This window comes from Rissa tridactyla, chromosome W (genome assembly GCF_028500815.1).
Source record: "Rissa tridactyla isolate bRisTri1 chromosome W, bRisTri1.patW.cur.20221130, whole genome shotgun sequence".
Classification (NCBI taxonomy): Eukaryota; Metazoa; Chordata; class Aves; order Charadriiformes; family Laridae; genus Rissa; species Rissa tridactyla.
This window is the reverse complement of record NC_071496.1, coordinates 2,087,273-2,106,664: the sequence shown is the minus strand read 5'-3', so window position 1 is coordinate 2,106,664 and position 19,392 is coordinate 2,087,273. Positions and strand designations below refer to the sequence as shown.

Here is a 19,392-nt window from a genome sequence, read left to right as displayed (position 1 = left end):
AGGGTTGTCAAGCATTGGAAGAGGCTGCCCAGGGCAGTGGTGGAATCACCATCCCTGGAGGTATTAAAAGCCGGGCAGACGTGGTGCTGAGGGACGTGGGTTAGTGGTGGTTTTTGTTAGAGTTAGGTTGATGGTTGGACTCGACGATCTCAAATGTCTCTTCCAACTTAGACCGTTCTACAATTCTCTGTTGGATTCACACATCTGTGTGCTGGGCACCACGTGAAGACTTAAAGGGAAAACTAATGAAAACCAGAAGACTCTGTGAAAATACAAGTGACAGCTACTTCCAAAAGCTGGCTCCATCGCCAGCTCTTGTGGACGGCACTGGAGGCGGCCGGGCCGGTCCTGCCAAACAACTGTCACGTCTTCAGAGCGTGTCCAGCGTGGGGAAGCAGGTTTTGCTGTGTTAATAATTACGCTGCCTGCAGGCTCTCTGAAGTTGCATCTTTGCGTGCAGCGTGGAACCAGATTTTAATGAAAATATCGTTAAAGCTGTTAACTACAGAGAAAGAAGGGGGAGGGCAAAAATCAAAGGCACAATCAAAGCATGCACTCTATTATCAATAACTGCAAGTAGCTTCATAAATGTTTTCTGTCTGAAATGTTTTCAGTGCAGATCAGCAGAGAAGCAGCTGTTGAAACAAAAAGCGAAATGTAATAACAAGAACATTTTAATCGTTGCATCTCATTAAGGGGAGGGATGAATCGCTAAGGAAAACGTTTTTAAAAAGCAGCTTTCATGATGGAGACGGCTAGGAAGCCCAACTCAGAATTACCAGGCGTATTTCTTTAAAAACACGGAGTTGGGATAAGTGGTTTTGTTTTCCTTAGGAAAGTGTGGTGGTGATAGGTGCCCGGTGGTGCGCAGTCTCTCCTGGGAAGCTTTAATGCAAAGGTTTAATGCTTTCTTCTACCTGAAAGGATTCAGAGCATGAGTGCCTTGAATGGCACTTTTGGTGCAGGAGCATCATGCCCATTAGGCGGGAGGTTGGTTTGGACTATAGGCAGCAAAAGTCAAGACCCCTGGGACCAGAAGAAGAGAGAAAAGAAGCAGGACCATCATCCTTTCACCTCATATTTGGGCATTCAACTTCAAGGTGGTGTCTAGGACTCTCTTGTCCAAAGGTTGTCGTGCAAACTTCTGCATCCAGACACCTTAGAGCCCAAGGCCGGAACCCATCAATAGATCTGGAAGAAGGCTGGTGTCTTGCGACAGAGCTTAAGGCACCGGTCCTGGGGTCACTGAATTCTTTACCTGCTGGAGCTGCACTCATGATGTTCAGGTGCCCCTCTCCCCGCTCTCCAGTGGGGCTTCGGTATGAACCAAATTCCCACCGGCACAGGCAGGGTGGCCTGAGGTGCAGAAGGCAAAACTTCAGAAACTTATAAAAATGTCAGGTTTGAGAAAGCGATGTAGCATGTTTAGGCAGTTGCCAAGCAATTTTTGACATAGTTGTGTGCGTTCCTATTTTAGGCACTTGTCTTTTTCTTGTATCTTATTAACTATTATTATCAGAAGTTTAACCGAACAATAGCAAAGAGGACATCTCTGTGGAAGAACAGCGAAGGCTCGTGAGAGTAGAAATTGTGTTCCTGCAGGTTTTGAGGAGCAGTTGACTACGTGGAGATCTGGTTTTATGCAACTGAAAATGGGCGGGGTCAATACCAGAGTCTGTCAGTAAGGTGTACAGAGGTGCCACCGCTTTCTGCTCCTACAAGAAATCAAACTTACCGGGTTACTAGAGTTCTTAAATCCCTCATACCCTACAAGTGGCCAGGTCTTCCCAGCAGTCGTTGCCCACCTCAAGCTGTGAAGCCCTCCTGCCGAGCTCCTCTGGGTCTGGTGGCCCCCAAGTCAAGCTGCATTGACTCAACTTGTGCCATCATATCCCAGAGGTATGAATCTGGCGTTTCTCCTGCTAGAGGCTCTCAGCTTGCCCCGTGCGTGTGGTGCAGCAACCGGGACAGGACACGCATCCCTAGAGGTGTTCAAGACCAGGCTGGATGGGGCTTTGAGCAACCTGCTCTAGTGGGAGATGAACAAAATGATCTTGAAGGTCCCTTTCAACCCAGACCATTCTATGATTGAAACTTTTCTGATTCTATGTGCAGCAATGTAAGACGGAGATGTGAATTATGGACGTTCTCTGGAGGCCCTTCACCTGTGGCCAACTGCACACGACCTCTTTGGGTTTAGACAGACTGCTGGCAGGAGGTTATCTCCCAAAATAGCCTATAGTCTGGAAGATTTGAGAACTGATGGAAGATTAAACGCAAGCGATACCATTTATGTAGAGGACAACCCACTTTGCTGGGGCCAGCTTAGATTCGAAACACAATGAATCTGTTGGGAACACAGGTACTTACTTCTGCAATAGTATATACCAAAAATCAAGGTATGTATCAGGTGCATACGGTAAGTGTAGTCTTTTAGCCCTGCCCATATTGTCTTTGGGGCCGCGTGGGACACGTTCTTGCAGCACAGTGTGGATACAGCGATTCACCCTGGTAATGAAAGAAAGGGAGGTAAAATCAGCTTTGGGGAAAAGAAATAAAACAAAGCATCGGACCGTTTCTGGCTTCGGGCCTGATTGCCTTTACCGCTACTGAATAGGAGTCATTCCACCAAATAACCCCAAAAGCGGCAGTCGTGAGAGCAGCGTCAAACTCTTTGCAAGCCGCAGTGGTAGCTTGTATTTGTGAAGCAGTCCTGAGGCGCTGAGCCCATCTCTCGTGGGAGCGAAAGAGCGTTCTCAGAAGAACATGGAGTTTTTGGAATATCTGGAAGCATTACGTGGAGCCCATGGTAAAAAAAAAAACAAAACGCATCAATCCTCTTCCTGCCCTCTTCCCTTTGTCCCTTTTTTTCTTAGAGAAAGGATGCCGTTAGTTGTGAAAGGCTGACGTTAGAAGAAACACGATTTAACGTCTTGTTTTAATGGAATGTAAAGCAGTTCTAAGGCCTCTCCGCTATTTAGAAAAAACAGAATGTAGGAAAAGATTTAAAACGTAATGCCAATTTTTGCGAGATTATTATTTGACAGAAGGGATCAGGAGAGATTATTAAATGCTTTGTGTGCACTGAAAATACTGAGACCTTAAGCACATTAGAGCGTCTGTCAGAAATATGGAAATCGAACGAAAAGGAAAGCGGGGCAAAGGAAATAAAAATATTTTAAGTGTCTCTACGCTGCATCTAAACCTGAAATTGCGCTCAAAGGCGATTTGCGGTTTGTTGATGCCTTTCTCCCATGGCCATCCCTGCTGCGCGGCAGCGGGACGGGTCCAGGGAGCGCGGGGTCGGGCAGTTACGGATTTACAACAAAAGAGCTGTTAGTGTGAAACCGCCTCGTAACGGGGATGTAACTTTGCGGAAAGGCTGTTCCAGGGCCTGTAATGCTGTTATCTGCCGGCCGCACAATAGCTTGTGAGTTTGTTTTATGCCATGGCGCGCTCCCTGGTGAAAGTAAAAAAGGTACTATTTGGTGTCGAAGATTTTCAGAAATAACCCGCTTGACCTTTACGTTTTTGCCACAATACTTTTTTTTTTTTTCCCTCCCCAGTTTTCCCCGAGTTCAGGACGAAGGTGCAGATAAGCTATAGATATCCTCATCTCCAAACATCGGTTACTACGTGCAGGGACTGATTTTCTCGTACTGCTGGTAGTTACGGGAGTTTATTAAGCTTTTTTTATGCTCTTTTAATGAGTGATTTAAGCTGACATCCAAAAGCGTGATGTAGTTGATGTGTGATAATTTGCTCTCAGGGTGAAATTGGAGCGCTTGAAGGCAGAGTCTGTGTGACGAAAGCTGACCGAGTGTGGTTTCCTTAACAATTCTAAGGGATTGTTTTGCGTTGTGGTTTAAAGAGGGGTTGGGTGTTTCTTCGCCCACCGGCACGATCCCGACTCAAGGCTCAACCTATTGCAAACCCCTCTCTCTTTTCAGAACTAAGCAAAGCACGTCATAGTTTTAAGGATGGGATATTTTAACGCTTTTAGTGTCGTTATTTGGTTTGTAAGATGAGCTTGCTACAGCCCTGCAATTTCTGTAACTGCTGGGCACCACGTGAACGCAGAAATGTTATTTGAGAGTAGAACGGTGGCTACATATTACCACTGGAGCTTTATACTCCTGAGGTCTAACTTGTAAGGGGAAATGAGGGTTTGCAGATGATGGAATGAGGCAGGTTGGATGATGGTCACGCCCCGGCTCAAAGCAGGGTCAACTCTGAGATGAGCCCTGTTGCCCAGAAGAGCTGCGTGATTCCTTCCGACCAAATCCATCCCGTTGCTCCAATTTGTGTAGCTGCTGGGCACCACGCAAGCACGGGAATGTTGTTTAAGAGCAGGATAGTGGCTACATATTAATATTGGGGCTTATACTCCTGAGGCTTTGCTTTTAAAGGGAAATGAGGGTTTGCAGATGATGGAATAATGCAGGTTGGATGATGGTCACGCCCCGGCGCAAAGCAGGGTCAACTCTGAGATGGGCCCTGTTGCCCAGAAGAGCTGCATGATTCCTTCCAACCAAATCCATCCCATTGCTCCAATTTGTGTAGCTGCTGGGCACCACGCAAGCACGGGAATGTTATTTAAGAGCAGAACTGGGCCTACATATTACTATTGGAGCTTTATACCCCTGAGGTCTAACTTTTAAAGGGAAATGAGGGTTTGCAGATGATGGAATGACGCAGGTTGGATGATGGGAGGTCTCTGGTCCAGCCCCTGCTCAAAGCAGGGTCAGCTCTCAGAGGAGCCCAGCTTCCCAGAAGAGCTGCGTGATTCCTTCCGACCAAATCCATCCCCTTGCTCCATGCTCCTAGGTTTCTGTGGCTTTACAGTAGCGGTTTCGTGCCGTTGCTACGTGGGTGGGGGGACACCAGCCTACGGCCCATCCTTTGTGGGCTCCCTCATTCAGTAGAGCATCTCAAGGGCTGCCCGTGATGCTTCGCATCTGTGATCCCTCGGGCAGCTAAACCAGATTGAGTAATGCATAAAGGAGTTTAAACAGATAGCAGTTTAAACAGACAGCTACACGTGTACAATATGTGCAAATGCTGTAAGGAGAAGCCAGCAGAGGGATTTTGAAGGCTAATTGCTTGCTAAAAGAAACCAAAGCCTGCTGCGGTGCACCAAATCAATTTATAATTTAATAGCGTCAAGCTGGTACCTACAGAGCTGGGACAGAAACACGCACAACTAAGCGATTCCTCACTGGAAAGCACTGGAAAGCTCAGGGTGTGTTTATGGGATGCCTTTGGTTGTGTCGGGTGGTGTGTTGGTGGTTGCCTGTGGGTTTTTCTAATGGCTCCTCGAATGGCAGTCCTTAACTTGAACTGGTCTTGGATGATGAGATTTGCGTGTCTCCGATTTCCTGTTACCGCAAGGTAAATGCATCTGTTGCGTGCGTTAGATGTTTGTGCTAATTATTTCCCAGAAATTTAATGTGAAGAATCATAGAAGCCCAAGTTGGAAGGGACCTCAAGGATCCATCTGGTCCAACCTCAAAGGTGAAGTCCATCCCCTGAGCCAAAGGCGCAGAGGCGTAGCCTTGACGGAACAACCCTTCGCAGTATTTCATCTATTTAGTGGCGCTAAATCTGCAGTAGTCTTTCCGTGGTGTATTTTCCGTGGGATTATCGTCCCTTTTGTATTTCGCCTGGAGTTCCTGAGGTGCAGGGTGCTGAAGCAGTGCCTCGGAGGGTGCAGGCACCCCTCGGAGGTGTGCGCTGGGCTGGGTCGTGCCACACGTCGGGGACCCGGGCGCAGCCATGGGGGAAACGGGATTTTCACGCCGTCCTTTCCTTTCCTTTCCGTGCAGTGCAAGTCCCCGGGCCGGTGGAAAACCTGCGGGCTGTGTCTACCTCACCTACCTCCATCCTTGTCTCCTGGGATCCCCCTGCCTATGCGAATGGCCCCGTTCAAGGCTACAGGCTCTTCTGCACGGAGACGGCGACGGGGAGAGAGCAGGTGAGCGGTGAGCGGAGCGGCTCTGCTCCGTCCGTGAAAAGGAGATACTTGACGGAGGCATCTGCAGGTCTTTAAAGTGCTCGAAGTGAGAGGTTTTACAGATTAATCTTCCAGGTTAGGTAAACGTTGCGCAGACCGGTGATAAAAGAGAAAATCAAGGGAAATGCTTTTTCACCTGTATGAAATGGGTTCAGGAGGTAGAAAGAAGCAGCCGGTGTTATTAATCGATATATTAACTGTATATTAACCAATCCTCAGCTTTACGCTGAAATTCCAGAGTAATGCCCAAGGGCATTTAAAGAGCCTTTAGACTCTCCCTTTCCATTGTGCGAAACCATCAGCGCGTTAAGGGCAGCTAGTACGTGGGATCTTTGCAGAAGGTGTCTTTTTAGTTGCTTCTTGTAATTTCTTTCAAGCAGGAGGATAAAATAATACGCATCTGGGCTAGAAATGATGCGTATTCTCTCCAGAATGATGGATGTGATAACAGTTGATATCGCTTGTGCTCCTAACTCTGCCACGAGCACGTGCTTTTGAGTGGCAAACAAGCGACCTTGCTCTTTGCAAACTGCTCCGACGCTTCCCGCTGGCTGTTTAATAACCAGTATTGGACAGGAGTGGGGCCGTAGGAGTGGAGATGAGCTCTGTGGGCGCAGAACGGCCGGAATAGATTTTTGGCAAAGAATAGGGCAGGGAAAGAAAGCGGAGATCATTTTTCTGACCCGATAATCACAAGCATCAGTGGTCTTGGGGCTTGTGCCTCAGTAGTCTTATGGGAACTTTTAATACCGTCCCCATTTTTTCTGTGCTTGCTTTGTTTTACTTCCTTCTTTTCTCCAAAATTCCCCTTGGATTCTACGCCTTTATTTTTCTTCTGTGCCTGTGGAGTGGCAGCAACCGGCTTAACCAAAAAAAAAAAGAACCCTTTTCCCCTGCTCCCTAAGTAACTAAACTCAACTCCGAGGCGCTGAAATCCCCTCCGTCGGATGAGTGCTGAGAACCGAGCTGTAACAAGCCATTCTGTTACAAATTACCCTTTATAGCAACTTAAATAAGGATTTAGCTCCACTTCTCCAAGAATGAAAAGCTCGCCTCTAATCCGCTCATCCCTCGGCGTGGCCGTGGTGCCGGCTCTCACATATCCCCTGGCTTTATCGTCCCTGTGTGCTAGAACGTGGAGGTGGACGGGCTCTCCTACCGCCTGGAGGGGCTGAAGAAGTTCACCGAGTACACCCTGCGCTTCCTCGCCTACAACCGCTACGGCCCCGGCGTCTCCACCGAGGAAGTGACGGTCACCACGCTTTCGGATGGTGAGTTGGGGCCCCGGGGGTGGGCAGGTGGTGTCTATCGGTTGCGATCCCGAGGCTTTTTCTTCTACCGACGTCTTTTGGAGGAGGCAGGAATGAAGCGAGGAGGTTATTGAATCCAAGGTTCCATGGAGTGGTGCGCTCTGAGCTGATGTTCGTCTCCAAGGATGATTGGTTGGGTTTATTATTCCTATGTCTAGCGATAAGGATAGTCTACTTATCTCTTTATCTTTGCTTTAACTTTGGCACAGGTGTATCAACAGAAGCAATTTTATTATTTGAAGAGTCAGCTTGCCCAGATTTTCCGTGTGCTTTAAAAACAGATGTGCCAGGGCTTCCACCTCTGCACGGTCATCCTTCCCCACGCTTTCCTGTGCTCCTGTGGCTCGCGAGCGATAAATTGAATTTTATTTTGCGTTCGGAAGCACTCGGTTGTGTCTGATCTTGCCAAACCGGCGCACACCCGACTCCTTGGGAAGTCCCTGGGCCTGATCCCCACGCCTGGCTAAGACAGGGAATAACTTCATTGGAGTCATTTGGGCTACAAAAGTGTAAAAACCATAAAAATGAAGGAAAAATTCTTTCAGCGGGGTTGGTGAGAGTTCTTAAAGCAGAAGCCAGACCAGAGGCAGGCTCTCGAGGCTTCAGGGATGTGCCAGCTCCTGACTGAGCCCTGCAGCCCAGCGGGTTTATTTCCGTACCAACATTCTAGTTAAAAATGACGTTAAGAGGTGTCAACTAAGCTTTTAAATGGAGATTAAACAGTTAATTTTCCTTCCGATAAAAATTCAGACGACTTCTTTTTCATTCATGCTAATTAAAGCAAGGTACGGGAGTTGGGGTGGCCCCGGCCTGGATTTGGATCACTAATTTAAGGTCATTTTCACGGGGAAAAAAATACTTACTTTGACACGCGAGTGTAAAATCGGGGAGCAGGCAAGGAGTGTGTTGCTGTGGGCTTCAGCTTGCCGGGCTTTTCTCCCCTCAGCAGTGTAGAAGGCGACCCCCTGCTAATGAGCACATTCAGAAACAGCACCCAAGACATCAGGGAAGCAGCGGCAGAGGCACCTCCAGTCACATAAAAACGTCAGTGGTTTTCCCTTTCCGTGCTGTGGAGGTGGATGCTAGAGCAAAACAATTGAGTGGAGGACCGGGATGGCTGAGATTTACCCCTTTACATTTACAAATATGTATCTGATTTTGTTACAAAGTCGGTAACTCTCCCTTTTTATTCTACCCAAAACAGCTGAAAATTTACATGGGGTTGAGAACGGCAATTTTCTATCTATCTGGTAACCCACTTGCTTCCAAGTGCTCCATCTGATCAACTAAAAATATCAATTTCTGGGAATTATTAATAGAAGCTGTACAGATCCTGCAGCAAATCAGCAGCGGGGGGTGTCATGCTCTGGAGAAGCTGTTGCGTTTGTGTAACGTATCTACAGCATCGAGCACTTCTGCAGGTGTCCCTGGGTCCCATGGGGGTTGGTGACCTCCCCGGTATAAGGGATGCTCCTGCCTCACCTCCACCCGCTCCCGGTGGACTTGCTGCCACCCTGAATGACCCCGCGCCCTGTAGAATGTCACCCCCCGCAAAGGTCTCCTTGAGCCGTGGAGGAGCCGCGGTGGAGAAAGCATGGTCTGAAAAGGGGGGGTTCGTCTGGGTGGTGAGGCTGTGGGGGTCGGGAGGAGCAGTGCTTTCATTTTAAAAAGGCTGAGCCAGTGTGCCCTAAGTTTAATTCAGAAATAAGTAGGCACCTCGATGTAGGGCACTGGGAGATACCTGAAGGGGGCCTACAAGAAAGCTGGAGAGGGACTTTTTAGAAGTGCACGTAGTGATAGGACTGGGGGGGAACGGTTTTAAACTGGAAGAGCAGAGATTGAGATGAGATATCAGGAAGAAATTGTTTGCTGTGAGGGCGGTGAGCCCCTGGCCCAGGTTGCCCAGAGAAGCTGTGGCTGCCCCATCCCTGGAGGGGTTCAAGGCCAGGTTGGCCGGGGCTTGGAGCAACCTGGGCTGGTGGGAGGTGTCCCTGCCCAGGGCAGGGGGTGGCACTGGGTGGTCTTTAAGGTCCCTTCCAACCCAAACCATTCAGTGATTCTATGATAAGGGAGCCTCTCAAACACACCCCATGAAGAGCGATGTGAAGGAGACGGGGGGTCTGGGGAACCCCAAGAGAGGGAGCTGGTGAACCTCATCCCCGTTTCAATCTGCGCTGTTCTTCTGGGCTGTATCTTCATGGGATTCACCCGGCTGGGTTGGCACCGTGATTTTACCTTTGACACCTCTGCAGTATGTTTTCAAGTGCTACTTAGGTTTACCCAGCAAATTCAGTGTTCCCTTGTAGTACAGGCTGGGTCTCGGCAGAATAAATTACTTCACACTTATAATTATAAAAACAAAAGGAAAACAAGTGAAAATGAATATTTTGCATAATGTATGTAGATTTAATTCACACTGTGAAGTGTAGAACTGCGGCCCTGTACTCCACTTTGGTTTTAAATGTCACCGTAAGTGGGAAAGGGAAAGATTGTTATTCATGAGTCTGAAAATGAGCCTCGGCAAGTGTTTCAAACGCTTCACTTGTCTGCGAACAAAAATCACTGCTAACGAGAAGGTTTGCATGAGACGATTCCAGAAAGCTGGAGTGTGCTTAGGTGCCCTTGTTTCAGGAATCTGGAAAAAGATGGGGTTTATTTTTCTCTTTATTTAAGCAGAAGTCTGGTAGACGAAGAAGTTGGTTGGCTGCAGCCTTCCCAGCCTTCCACTAGTTTTTGGAGCAGGTGTAAAAGAAGAGAAAATCCCTGTAGGGTATTTTTTTCATCCTCCTTATTCTGGCTCTGCCTGAAACCGCGTTGGTCTCTAGCACGAAGAAGAGGAACCGAAGGGCCGCAGCGAGAGCCTGGCTTTGGCCAAGCCTGAGTGAAGGCGGTGTCTTTTTTAGCTGTCCTGCGGCCGAGAAGGAAAGCAGGGAAGGGAGAGAGCAAGTCTGCAGCACCAAAACTGTCTGCAATTTCTTCTTTTATGGTACCACGCAGAGACCTTTCCCAGGGTTAGGGTCCTTTCTGCTGGAGGATGCACGATAAACCAGCGAGAAATAACTCCTGCAGAGGCAAGCTAACGGCCTCCGTAGAGGAGGGACAAGGATATTTGATCTGTCCTGGTTTATAGGGGAGAGATAAAGGAAGGAGAAAGCCTGTAGTTGCCCTGTACACACCTGGGTTTGGGGCAGGTTTTGTTCCCGCGTCCCCTGCCACCACCCTCGCCGTGGAGGAGAGCAGCTCCCCAGGCTGCCCCACGACGCTTTTTTGGATTGCACCCCATCCTCCGCCTTAAATTGAGATTTAGCAGCCTCATCAGTCAGGGACCACCGCTGCCAGAGGGACGGGAGCTGGCTGCCTGCCTTTCCCTGCTCCTGCCACCAGGCAAAACCCTAATGAGGAGCACCTTGATCGTCACAACCGGCTCCCTTTGGGGTTTACTTCGTGTTGCCCAGAGAAGCTGTGGCTGCCCCATCCCTGGAGGGGTTCAAGGCCAGGTTGGACGGGGCTTGGAGCAACCTGGTGTGGTGGGAGGTGTCCCTGCCCAGGGCAGGGGGGTGGACTAGATGATCTTCAAGTCCCTTCCAACCCAACCCATTCTATGATATGATACAATTCTGTATGTTTTCTTTGCATCTCAGTCCTTGCAGTCTCTGACGGTTTATTTTCACATTGGTACCCAAACTCCTGGGCTAAGAGACGGGATGCTCTCGAAGGGCAGCAACTCCCGTGCTGCTTTTCGGAAGTTAAGCATCAAAAATGGGAGAAAAGTCATGAAAATCGGTCTGCCTCTCCTTTCCTACTGTAAAAAAAACACAGGATCATTTTTAAGTCTGCCTTCCTCTTGAGAATGCGTGTGCTTGAGCAGGTTATTTTTTCCATGCCAGTCCTTGCTTTATAGCATACGATATGGTACGTAGTTCCACAAAAAAAAAAAGACTCTACTCTTTAGTTCCGGCAAGTCTGTAGGCAGAAATTTTCCATGAAGCTCTGGGATGTAATCTAGAGTCTGAGGAGTGCACCCCAGTCAAAGGGATTCAGGGTGGCATCTCCAGCTGCAGGAGCCGCAGACCCCAGACAGCGTTCATCAGATCAAGGAACAAACTGTATCTTTAATGCTTAATTTTCAGTTTAAAATACAGCTCAGATAGTATTTGGCCAAGCTGCGTGCCATTTCAGACACGCTTTGAGCTATCACGCTCATGAGTTTATCAAAATGCGTTTAATCCCAGCAATTGGCAGACACTCTTATTTCATGCTTCCCGAATACTTGATTTAAATCTAATTTATATCCATAATTATAATATGGATGCTTTTTTTTTTTTAAAAAAAAAAAAAAGGTAAAAATTGAAGATTGACATTCAGATTGACAGAGGACGCGGCCTGTGGAGTTTTTCAGGTGTCGGTAGCCATCCCTGTGTTTGTACGAGAGCTGGGAGCAGGGCGAGGAGGAACAGGCTGCGGGGGCCTTCACGGGAGCGTGAGCAGAGCCCGTCACTCGGAGCCACACGCATGGATTTACCAGAGGTCAACGGCATCGTGGCTGTGACCTTGCTGGGGACCCAGGTCCCTTATTGAACCACCCTGGTAGCCCAACCTTTTGGTATAGTGAATTCCCCCCAAATTACCCAATGCATCTTTATCTGTTTGGAAGAAGTACCAGGATGTTTCCTTCCTCCTCGTCTTCCCTGCAAGAATTACGTAGGATTTTCCTGGGTTTGGAGCAACCCAGAATAGTGGGAGATGTCCCTGCCCAGAGCAGGGGGTTGGAACAAGATCGTCTTTAAGGTCCCTTCCAACCCAAACCATTCTGTGATTCTCCATTCCTGCTGGGGAGGGACGCTGGATCAGGGAGGGGAGCCATGGGACGAGGGGGAACGGTTTTAAACTGGAAGAGGGGAGATTGAGATGAGATCTGAGGAAGAAATTGTTTGCTGTGAGGGTGGTGAGCCCCTGGCCCAGGTTGCCCAGAGAAGCTGTGGCTGCCCCATCCCTGGAGGTGTTCAAGGCCAGGTTGGATGGGGCTTGGAGCAACCTGGTGTGGTGGGAGGTGTCCCTGCCTGTGGCCTTTAAAAGTCCCTCCCAACCCAAGCTATTCTATGATTCTGTGAAAAAAACCCAAAAGCAACCAACAAATCTTGAGTTCCTTGCCATATGAACCTTCTTCCCATCAGTACATCTCCAGCAGCGAGGCTCATCTCACCTACCTTTAGACACCTGGTCCAAGGCAGGCAGCGATGCTCCTCCAGTATATTCGAGGCTTCTTCCACCACTGAGTCACCCTGTGCCGAGAGGAAGGGGTGGAGTTATCCCTGGATGCATCCCTGTTCATTGCTTGTTGCATAGCTAACGCTAGGTAAAACGAATTCTGCTCTGATTTCTAATGGTATAATTAAGCCGTGAAGAATAAAGAAAAGAACACAGATTTTACCAGGTGCATCCAATTTCTTTATTCGATCAAGATAGAAAACTGGAGGAATTAATTGTAATCTCGTAGACGCTGGGTTTCCCAAGGGGGCTCCCTGATTTTTATGCAGCCCGAGATATTAAATCAGGGTCTCTGATGTGGTGTTGCAAAACGTCTCCTGGAGCGAACGGCGAGCAAGGAATGAAGACGCGCAGTGTTGCTGTGGAAGTGATTGAGTTCGATGCTGGGTCAGGTCGGGATTTATTTTCTTGTTTTGCTTGAAGATCTAGAAGAAAAGAGGAGTGCATCAGTTATGTTCACGCATGATGCAAAATTGGGAAATACGACAAGAGTTTGCCAAGGATAAATAATCAAAATAATAGAAAGACAAAAAAACAGTAAAAAAAAAAAAAAAAAAGAAAGAAAAATTAAGAGAAGTTTGTCTGGTAGGGGAATAATACATAGTAGAGAGAGTAATGAGAAGAAAAGGTTTAAGGTGGGAACAGCTAAATGTCGCGATGAGCCTTCGCTGCCCACGAGAGAGGTGAGAGACAAGAGGAACCATGTTTTAGAAACCGGGGCCGTGAGCAATTCTGCCTCTCACAAACAAGAGCAAACATTCTCCAGCGAGAACAGGCTTTTCTGGGAGATACCGGCATTCACCAGATCTGGCTAATTCAGGAACATCCACAAATACCTCAATTTTCTTTTTCCTTGCAATATCGAGTACAGCACTGAGACAGTTTGATGTTGTTCAAAATGGGAGCGTGAGCAGCGACATCTCCTCCGTATTAAGGGAGATGAGATGTTTCATGTAGCAGCAATGCCCTAGATCAACTTTGCGTTGTCCTGGGCAGTGTGGAAACAAATAAAGAATAGTCCCTGCGGCGGAGAAACCAACTCGTTTCTAAAGCTGCTAATCCAGGGAGAGGAAAAAAAAGGAGGCTGAAGAGCGGAGGACTTTGCATGTGGAGCCCCGGCAGAGCTGAGACGGGGCTCGGGTCCCATGGCCAAGGATGCTTGCATCCCCCAGCCTGGACCGCCCGGCTTCAAGTTGCCCCAGGGGAGGTTTCAGATGGATATTAGGAAAAATGTCTTCCCCGAAAGGGTTGTCAAGCATTGGAAGAGGCTGCCCAGGGCAGTGGTGGAGTCGCCACCCCTGGAGGTATTTAAAAGCCGGGCAGACGTGGTGCTGAGGGACGTGGGTTAGCGGTGAATTTGTCAGTGTCAGGTTGATGGTTGGACTCAATGATCTTAAAAGTCCCTTCCACCCTAGACGATTCCATGATTCTAACTCCCAACCGGCTCAGGCTATTTCTTACCCTGGACCTTTCCCAACACTGAACCTTTGTGACTTGGGGTCCTCAGACCCCGAGGAGGAGTTTCTGTGTTCCTTGTCACTCACTTTGCTGTACCTCTGCCTCCAAAGAACGGTGAGTTTTCAGATTATTGTGATTCAAATGCAGTTTTTTCCCACCCCTTTTATGATCCACAGAGGAAGGACAACGATATTAATGTGGGACTTTGCTGCCGGTGGGGACCCTCCTGTTTAGCTGCTGTTACTTTTGCTCTTTTGTAGCCAGTGTTTGAAATACTGTTTTCTTGTTAGCACTGACAAATGGCTTAGCTCTGACTGACTCCAATCCTTAAATAGCAGCGGGCACTGAGGATGCTACACAGCGCTGCGCTTTGGGGATTTCTTTATTGAATGTAGACGTGACTAGACAGAGTCCAGCGGAGGAGTTGTCTGACCAGCGCTGCTTAAAATTATCTGGGAAAAGGAGCATTTCTACGACTTGCCGCAGTCTTTTTATTGCGTGCCTGCGCAGGGGTGGTTCTTCTCGTTTTAGGGCCTGTTCCAACATAGACACCAGCCCCCGTTACGTCCTCCTCTGTACGGTACGTTGGATTTCACCAGTTCGTTCTGGGGAAGGTTTTGGCCAGGATGAAGTGATTCATAGGAATGCCGTATACATTTTGCTCGGTGATGTATGTCCCACTCCTAGACAGCAATTTTCAGTGAAGGCTGAAGAAGTTGCAAAGAAACTTATGCCTCATTTCTGCTGTAGATGGAATTCAGCTTGTAGCTCTTCGCCTATTAAATTATTCCCTATGGCCAGAAGTCCTTTCCCCATTTGGATGACAACAGACAATAGGCTCTTCTTAACGCTAGTTTAAATTAAATTAATTTATTTGGTCTCCAAGATGTGTCAGGTCGCAGGTCGTTTGATGTAGATGTTTGCGTAGATGTTTGCGGAAGCAATTCAGATGTGTGGAGAGCCGCCGTGAGAATGATGTTGTTCTTGTTGGTATCACGTGAAAATGGTTTAAACAGCTTTGCTTTGACTCGGTACGTTAATACTTGCGCACCGAAAAAGTCATTTTTCTCTCATTTTCCATAACACATCACATTGCAAACTATTCTTAAACTGAGTATTTACCATGGTGCTTTTTCATCTCTCTTCTTTCCGGATTCGGGGCCACCTTCCCATGAGGATCAACTAATCCCTGCTTTTCAACCGTTCGGTAGCCCAGGTTAGCCAGGCAGGCGTTATTCCTCTGCAAGGAAAGTAAAGCTTCATCTTCACATCAGGCAGTTGATACATGGCCGACTGTGAACTTATTTTTAAAGCTGTGGGCTCCTCAGTGGTTGAATTAATATTTGCCCTCGGCTGGGTGTTAGTATTTGCCCTCAGCAATAGCTGTTAGTCCCCTTTAAGAATTCGATGTATCAGATTGGATATAACGAAGTTGAGTTGTATAAAACCAGGTATGGATTATACGTACGACAAGCAGAGCCTTCACGTAAAACGGTTTTTTAAACAATACCTAAAGACAAAGTTTATTTTCTCTTTCCCCTTTAGGCATCCTTATAAAAAGGGGTGCCACCGAGAGGAGTACCCTGCCCTGTCTCTATATAAAATAAAGATCCCGAAATGCGCTTTAATAACAAAAAGCCAGAGGAATTGTGGCACGTCCTTGTTTATTCCTGACCAAGTTTATAACGAATAACTGAATGCGAGTCATCGGTCTCGCTGCGGGGAACCTGCTGAGCGGCTGTTTAAAGGGCTTCCTAATAGGTCTATCAAAAATGGGAAGAAATGAACAGATGCGTTTGGGTTTTTTTCTCTCCCCGGGGAACCTCTGAAGTGCCACCTGGATTAGCTGCACGCTTGTGATCAGATTATAAACTAGGTGTAAAAGCTGCCCGCTTTCCTTTCCATCACAAGAGAAGTGTTTGACGTGACCTCTTCTGACTTCGACGCTAATGGCAGTATTTCCCATTTCTTTTTGTTTTTCTTCCCTTTCAGTGCCCAGCGCGATGCCTCAGAACGTCTCCTTGGAAGTGGTTAACTCCAGGGTAAGTCTGCCACGTGCTCGGCCCCTCCTGGCCAGCGATCCCGATCCCGGGTGTTTGCGTAGAAATTCCTATTTTGTGTGTAGCTTTTTCATATGCAAACGGACCCAGTCTGCCCCTTGCAGAAGATTCCCCTCACTTGGCTGTGAGATCATGTTAAAATAAAAACTGAAACACCCCAAACAAGCGTTTTAGAGAGAAGCAGTGATTTTTCCAAAGAGCCTTCAACAACAGCCGTGTCACTTAAACTAAGGTGAACGAGCAGAAGCTGTTCCCTGATTGCAGATTAACATCTGCAATAAACGTAACTGCGCTTTGATTAAATGGAACAATCTCAGGGAATAATGAGAAGCAGAGCTGTTCCGGAGGGAGAGGCGTGGAAAAGAAATATTTTATTGATTGGTGAAATGCAGCACATACAGGTAAGTCTGTTGTCAGCTTGTTTATTCCAACAGATACATTTGTTTTCTGAAAGGTGCGCTTATTTCTCTTAAATCCGGTACTTCCCTTCTTAAATAAGTCTTAACATATCCCTGATGAAGTGGTTGATATTATTTCGTAAGATAATGTTGTACATAATAGGTGTTAATTATGTTTACTACTTGTTGAGTGCTATTTCTGAGTATATCCTGACTTTTTTTTTTACATTATTTCTTCTCTTTTTATTCATTCCTGCCATTTACTGGAACTGGATAAGCTGTTGTTCTGGTTTCAATGATAGGCCCCTTTGGGCATGGAGAAGCTCCCCGTTTAGAGCGTGAAAAACCCCCACCCGTAGGGTGTCCCCTTGGATCTTTGGAGATTTCTGGTCGCACAGCTGCCGAGGAGTAGGAACCCAAAGCTCACTGAGGAGGATAAACTGCAGCTTAAGGAACGTTTATATTATCCCAGATTTGCTGGGAACACCGAGTACCTGTCAGTTTGATCTTTCTCCTCCACTGCTTCTTTCCATGACATCAAACGTACGGTTTGATTTTTTTTATTTATTTATTTTCAACGCCCCCAGCTCCCATTACGTTTAAAGTCCTCTTAGACGCAGTGTCCAAAGGGCATCGGTGTCTTGGCACATCTTGTTCCAATCCTTTTTGCCTGTTTTTTCTTGCTTATTCTCCAGGTAAAAACGTCACAGAGCAGCTGATCGCGTTTTTGTGACCTTTCGGGGTGATGGTTTTACGTTTCAAGTACTTAGAATAAAAATAGAAAGCAAGCTGCAGGGGACAGTGCTGCTTGGGCTGGCGTGGGGATGCTCCTTCCCAAAGATGCATCCCAAATTATTGCCTTAGTGGTACTTAAAGGTGGAGATAGGTGATGGCGATGGGGTAAGAGAGTGCGTAACCTCGCCCCTCTCCACCATCGTCGGAGGCTCCTGCTGAATGTTGGAAGTCTTGATGGGATATTAATTTGCAGATAGAAGCGCTGCGTCGGACAAAGGTGGGTTTACGTGTTAATCCGAGCGTTTGGCTGCTGTTTCGTGGTAGGCGAAAGAAACGGGTCTCGGTCTTCCTCTGTGTGACCAAGTAGCGTTGCTGGAGAACCACACGGGTGGTAGCGTGAGGACTTCTCCATCGCCCCTAAATTGAAGCAAAGGTGGCCGTGGGCAGCTAGAATATGCCTTTAACTCAGCCCCGAAACACATCTTCTACGAGCTGGAGATCTGAGACCTTCCAAAGCATCCCTCTCGCCATGCAGAGTATCGATTTCTAAGCTTTAGATCTAGTACCACGTGTGACATAGCAACTGTGTAAAAAGGTATTTTAAGGGCGTATGTTTGAGAAACGGGGATCTTTATCGGAGAGAGAGAGAAATGTGGAACCGGTTGGGACTCTGTGGGGCTGTATCCTACAGGTAACGCGGACCTGGGAAAGCACAGATACCCACGCGTGCAAATCTTGATGAAGCTTGAATGGAAATGAAATATTTCCATCTAGGTAATACGGAACAACAAATCTAGCAATGAACTCAACTCGCTGAATCTCAAGGCATAAAAAGGTTTTTCCGAGCAGAAGAACCAGCTTCGAAGACCATGCCCCAAAATACCTTTGCTCCTTCTCCTGCGTGACCACTCCTGCGGCATTTTCGTCGAGGCACAACTAAATTGCTGATGTTGTAAAGAGCTGTACACAGTCCCCAGCTCTTGTAGAAGGCTGCAATAACTCAGAATATTGTGTTCTGCAGTCCATTTTTTATCGTGTTCTTGCCTTTCTTCTGCCTTGGCGGCAGTCGGAATTAATTTGATTAAACACTTATAATTCGCAAACTGATTAAATCAAAACAAATAACTAAATAAGCCCGCTAGTTCGCTAACTGGATTTGAGTGGCGCGCAGAAGAGCCCAAAGGCTGGCCTTGGCAGTTCCCAGAATTGTTTAAAATTTTATCTCGAGTTTAATAAGATTTCTCTCTTTATGCTATTTTTCTTTGGCGGTGGCAGATCTATTAATTTAATAACATAACGGAGACGGCCAAGCAAATGGAAGATGCTTGATATGAATTGCTATTATCGTGATTATTGCTTAATATTGATGGTGTTCTGGGCCTGGAGACCCGGGTCAGATGAGAATTGATAAAGGGCCGTGACAGAAATACAGTTCCCCTGCTTAAAAGAGATTTCATTGGAAAACGCAACACCGAAGTGGCTGCGACGAGTACGGAGTAATTCAATGGCAGTAGCACAGGGCGCTCGCACGGACTTTTAATTAGGGATAGATGATCTCATTCATTTCTGACTTCTTTTATTTGAAAATACCCTGCTTGGCTTCGGGGAAAGGCCGGGCGCGATGCCGGATGGGTGAAGAGAGTTTTGTCCGAGGAATATTCCGCGGCCACGGCTTCTCCTTCTGGCAGGAGCAACGTGGCGATTGCCGAATTCTGGGCAGCAGAAGGGGGGTCAAAACAGGGAAACGTTTTTATAGCAGGCTTGTAGAAAACAAAAACAATTATCAGAGATGCAATCCGAAGCTACGCTAATCGTCAAAAATTTTCGCTTTTAAAAGAGAGCTTAAGTTTTTGACTTGAATCTGTAGAACAAGGAGACCTGCGCTTTGCTGGCGCTGCGGGAATAAAACAAAACAAAACAAAAACCAAAACAGAAAAAGATATTCTTATTTTGGGGGAGATCCAGCGGATCTGAACTCTTTTGAGCTGGCCTATGATTTCGGCGACAGGCCAGCTGTGGCTGTAGCCGGGGGCCGTGAGCTCCAAAGCCGAGACTTCACTCCTTTTTCTCTTTGATTTGAGGAGATTTTCTTCCTTTGAGCTGGTTTCTCCCGCCCGTTTCAAGCACCAGCGCGGAGGCAGCCATTGGTG

At 47.4% G+C, this 19,392-nt stretch overlaps 1 protein-coding gene across 1 annotated transcript in view; it reads left to right on the top strand.

Moving 5' to 3' along the window:
- LOC128901974 (netrin receptor DCC) overlaps positions 1-19,392 on the top strand; it is a 583,836-nt gene that overhangs the window by 430,440 nt on the left and 134,004 nt on the right. The window contains exons 10-12 of the mRNA XM_054184191.1: positions 5,826-5,974; positions 7,146-7,284; positions 16,042-16,091. Of these exons, the coding sequence (XP_054040166.1) occupies positions 5,826-5,974; positions 7,146-7,284; positions 16,042-16,091 (338 nt within the window). The remainder of the gene's footprint in view (positions 1-5,825; positions 5,975-7,145; positions 7,285-16,041; positions 16,092-19,392) is intronic.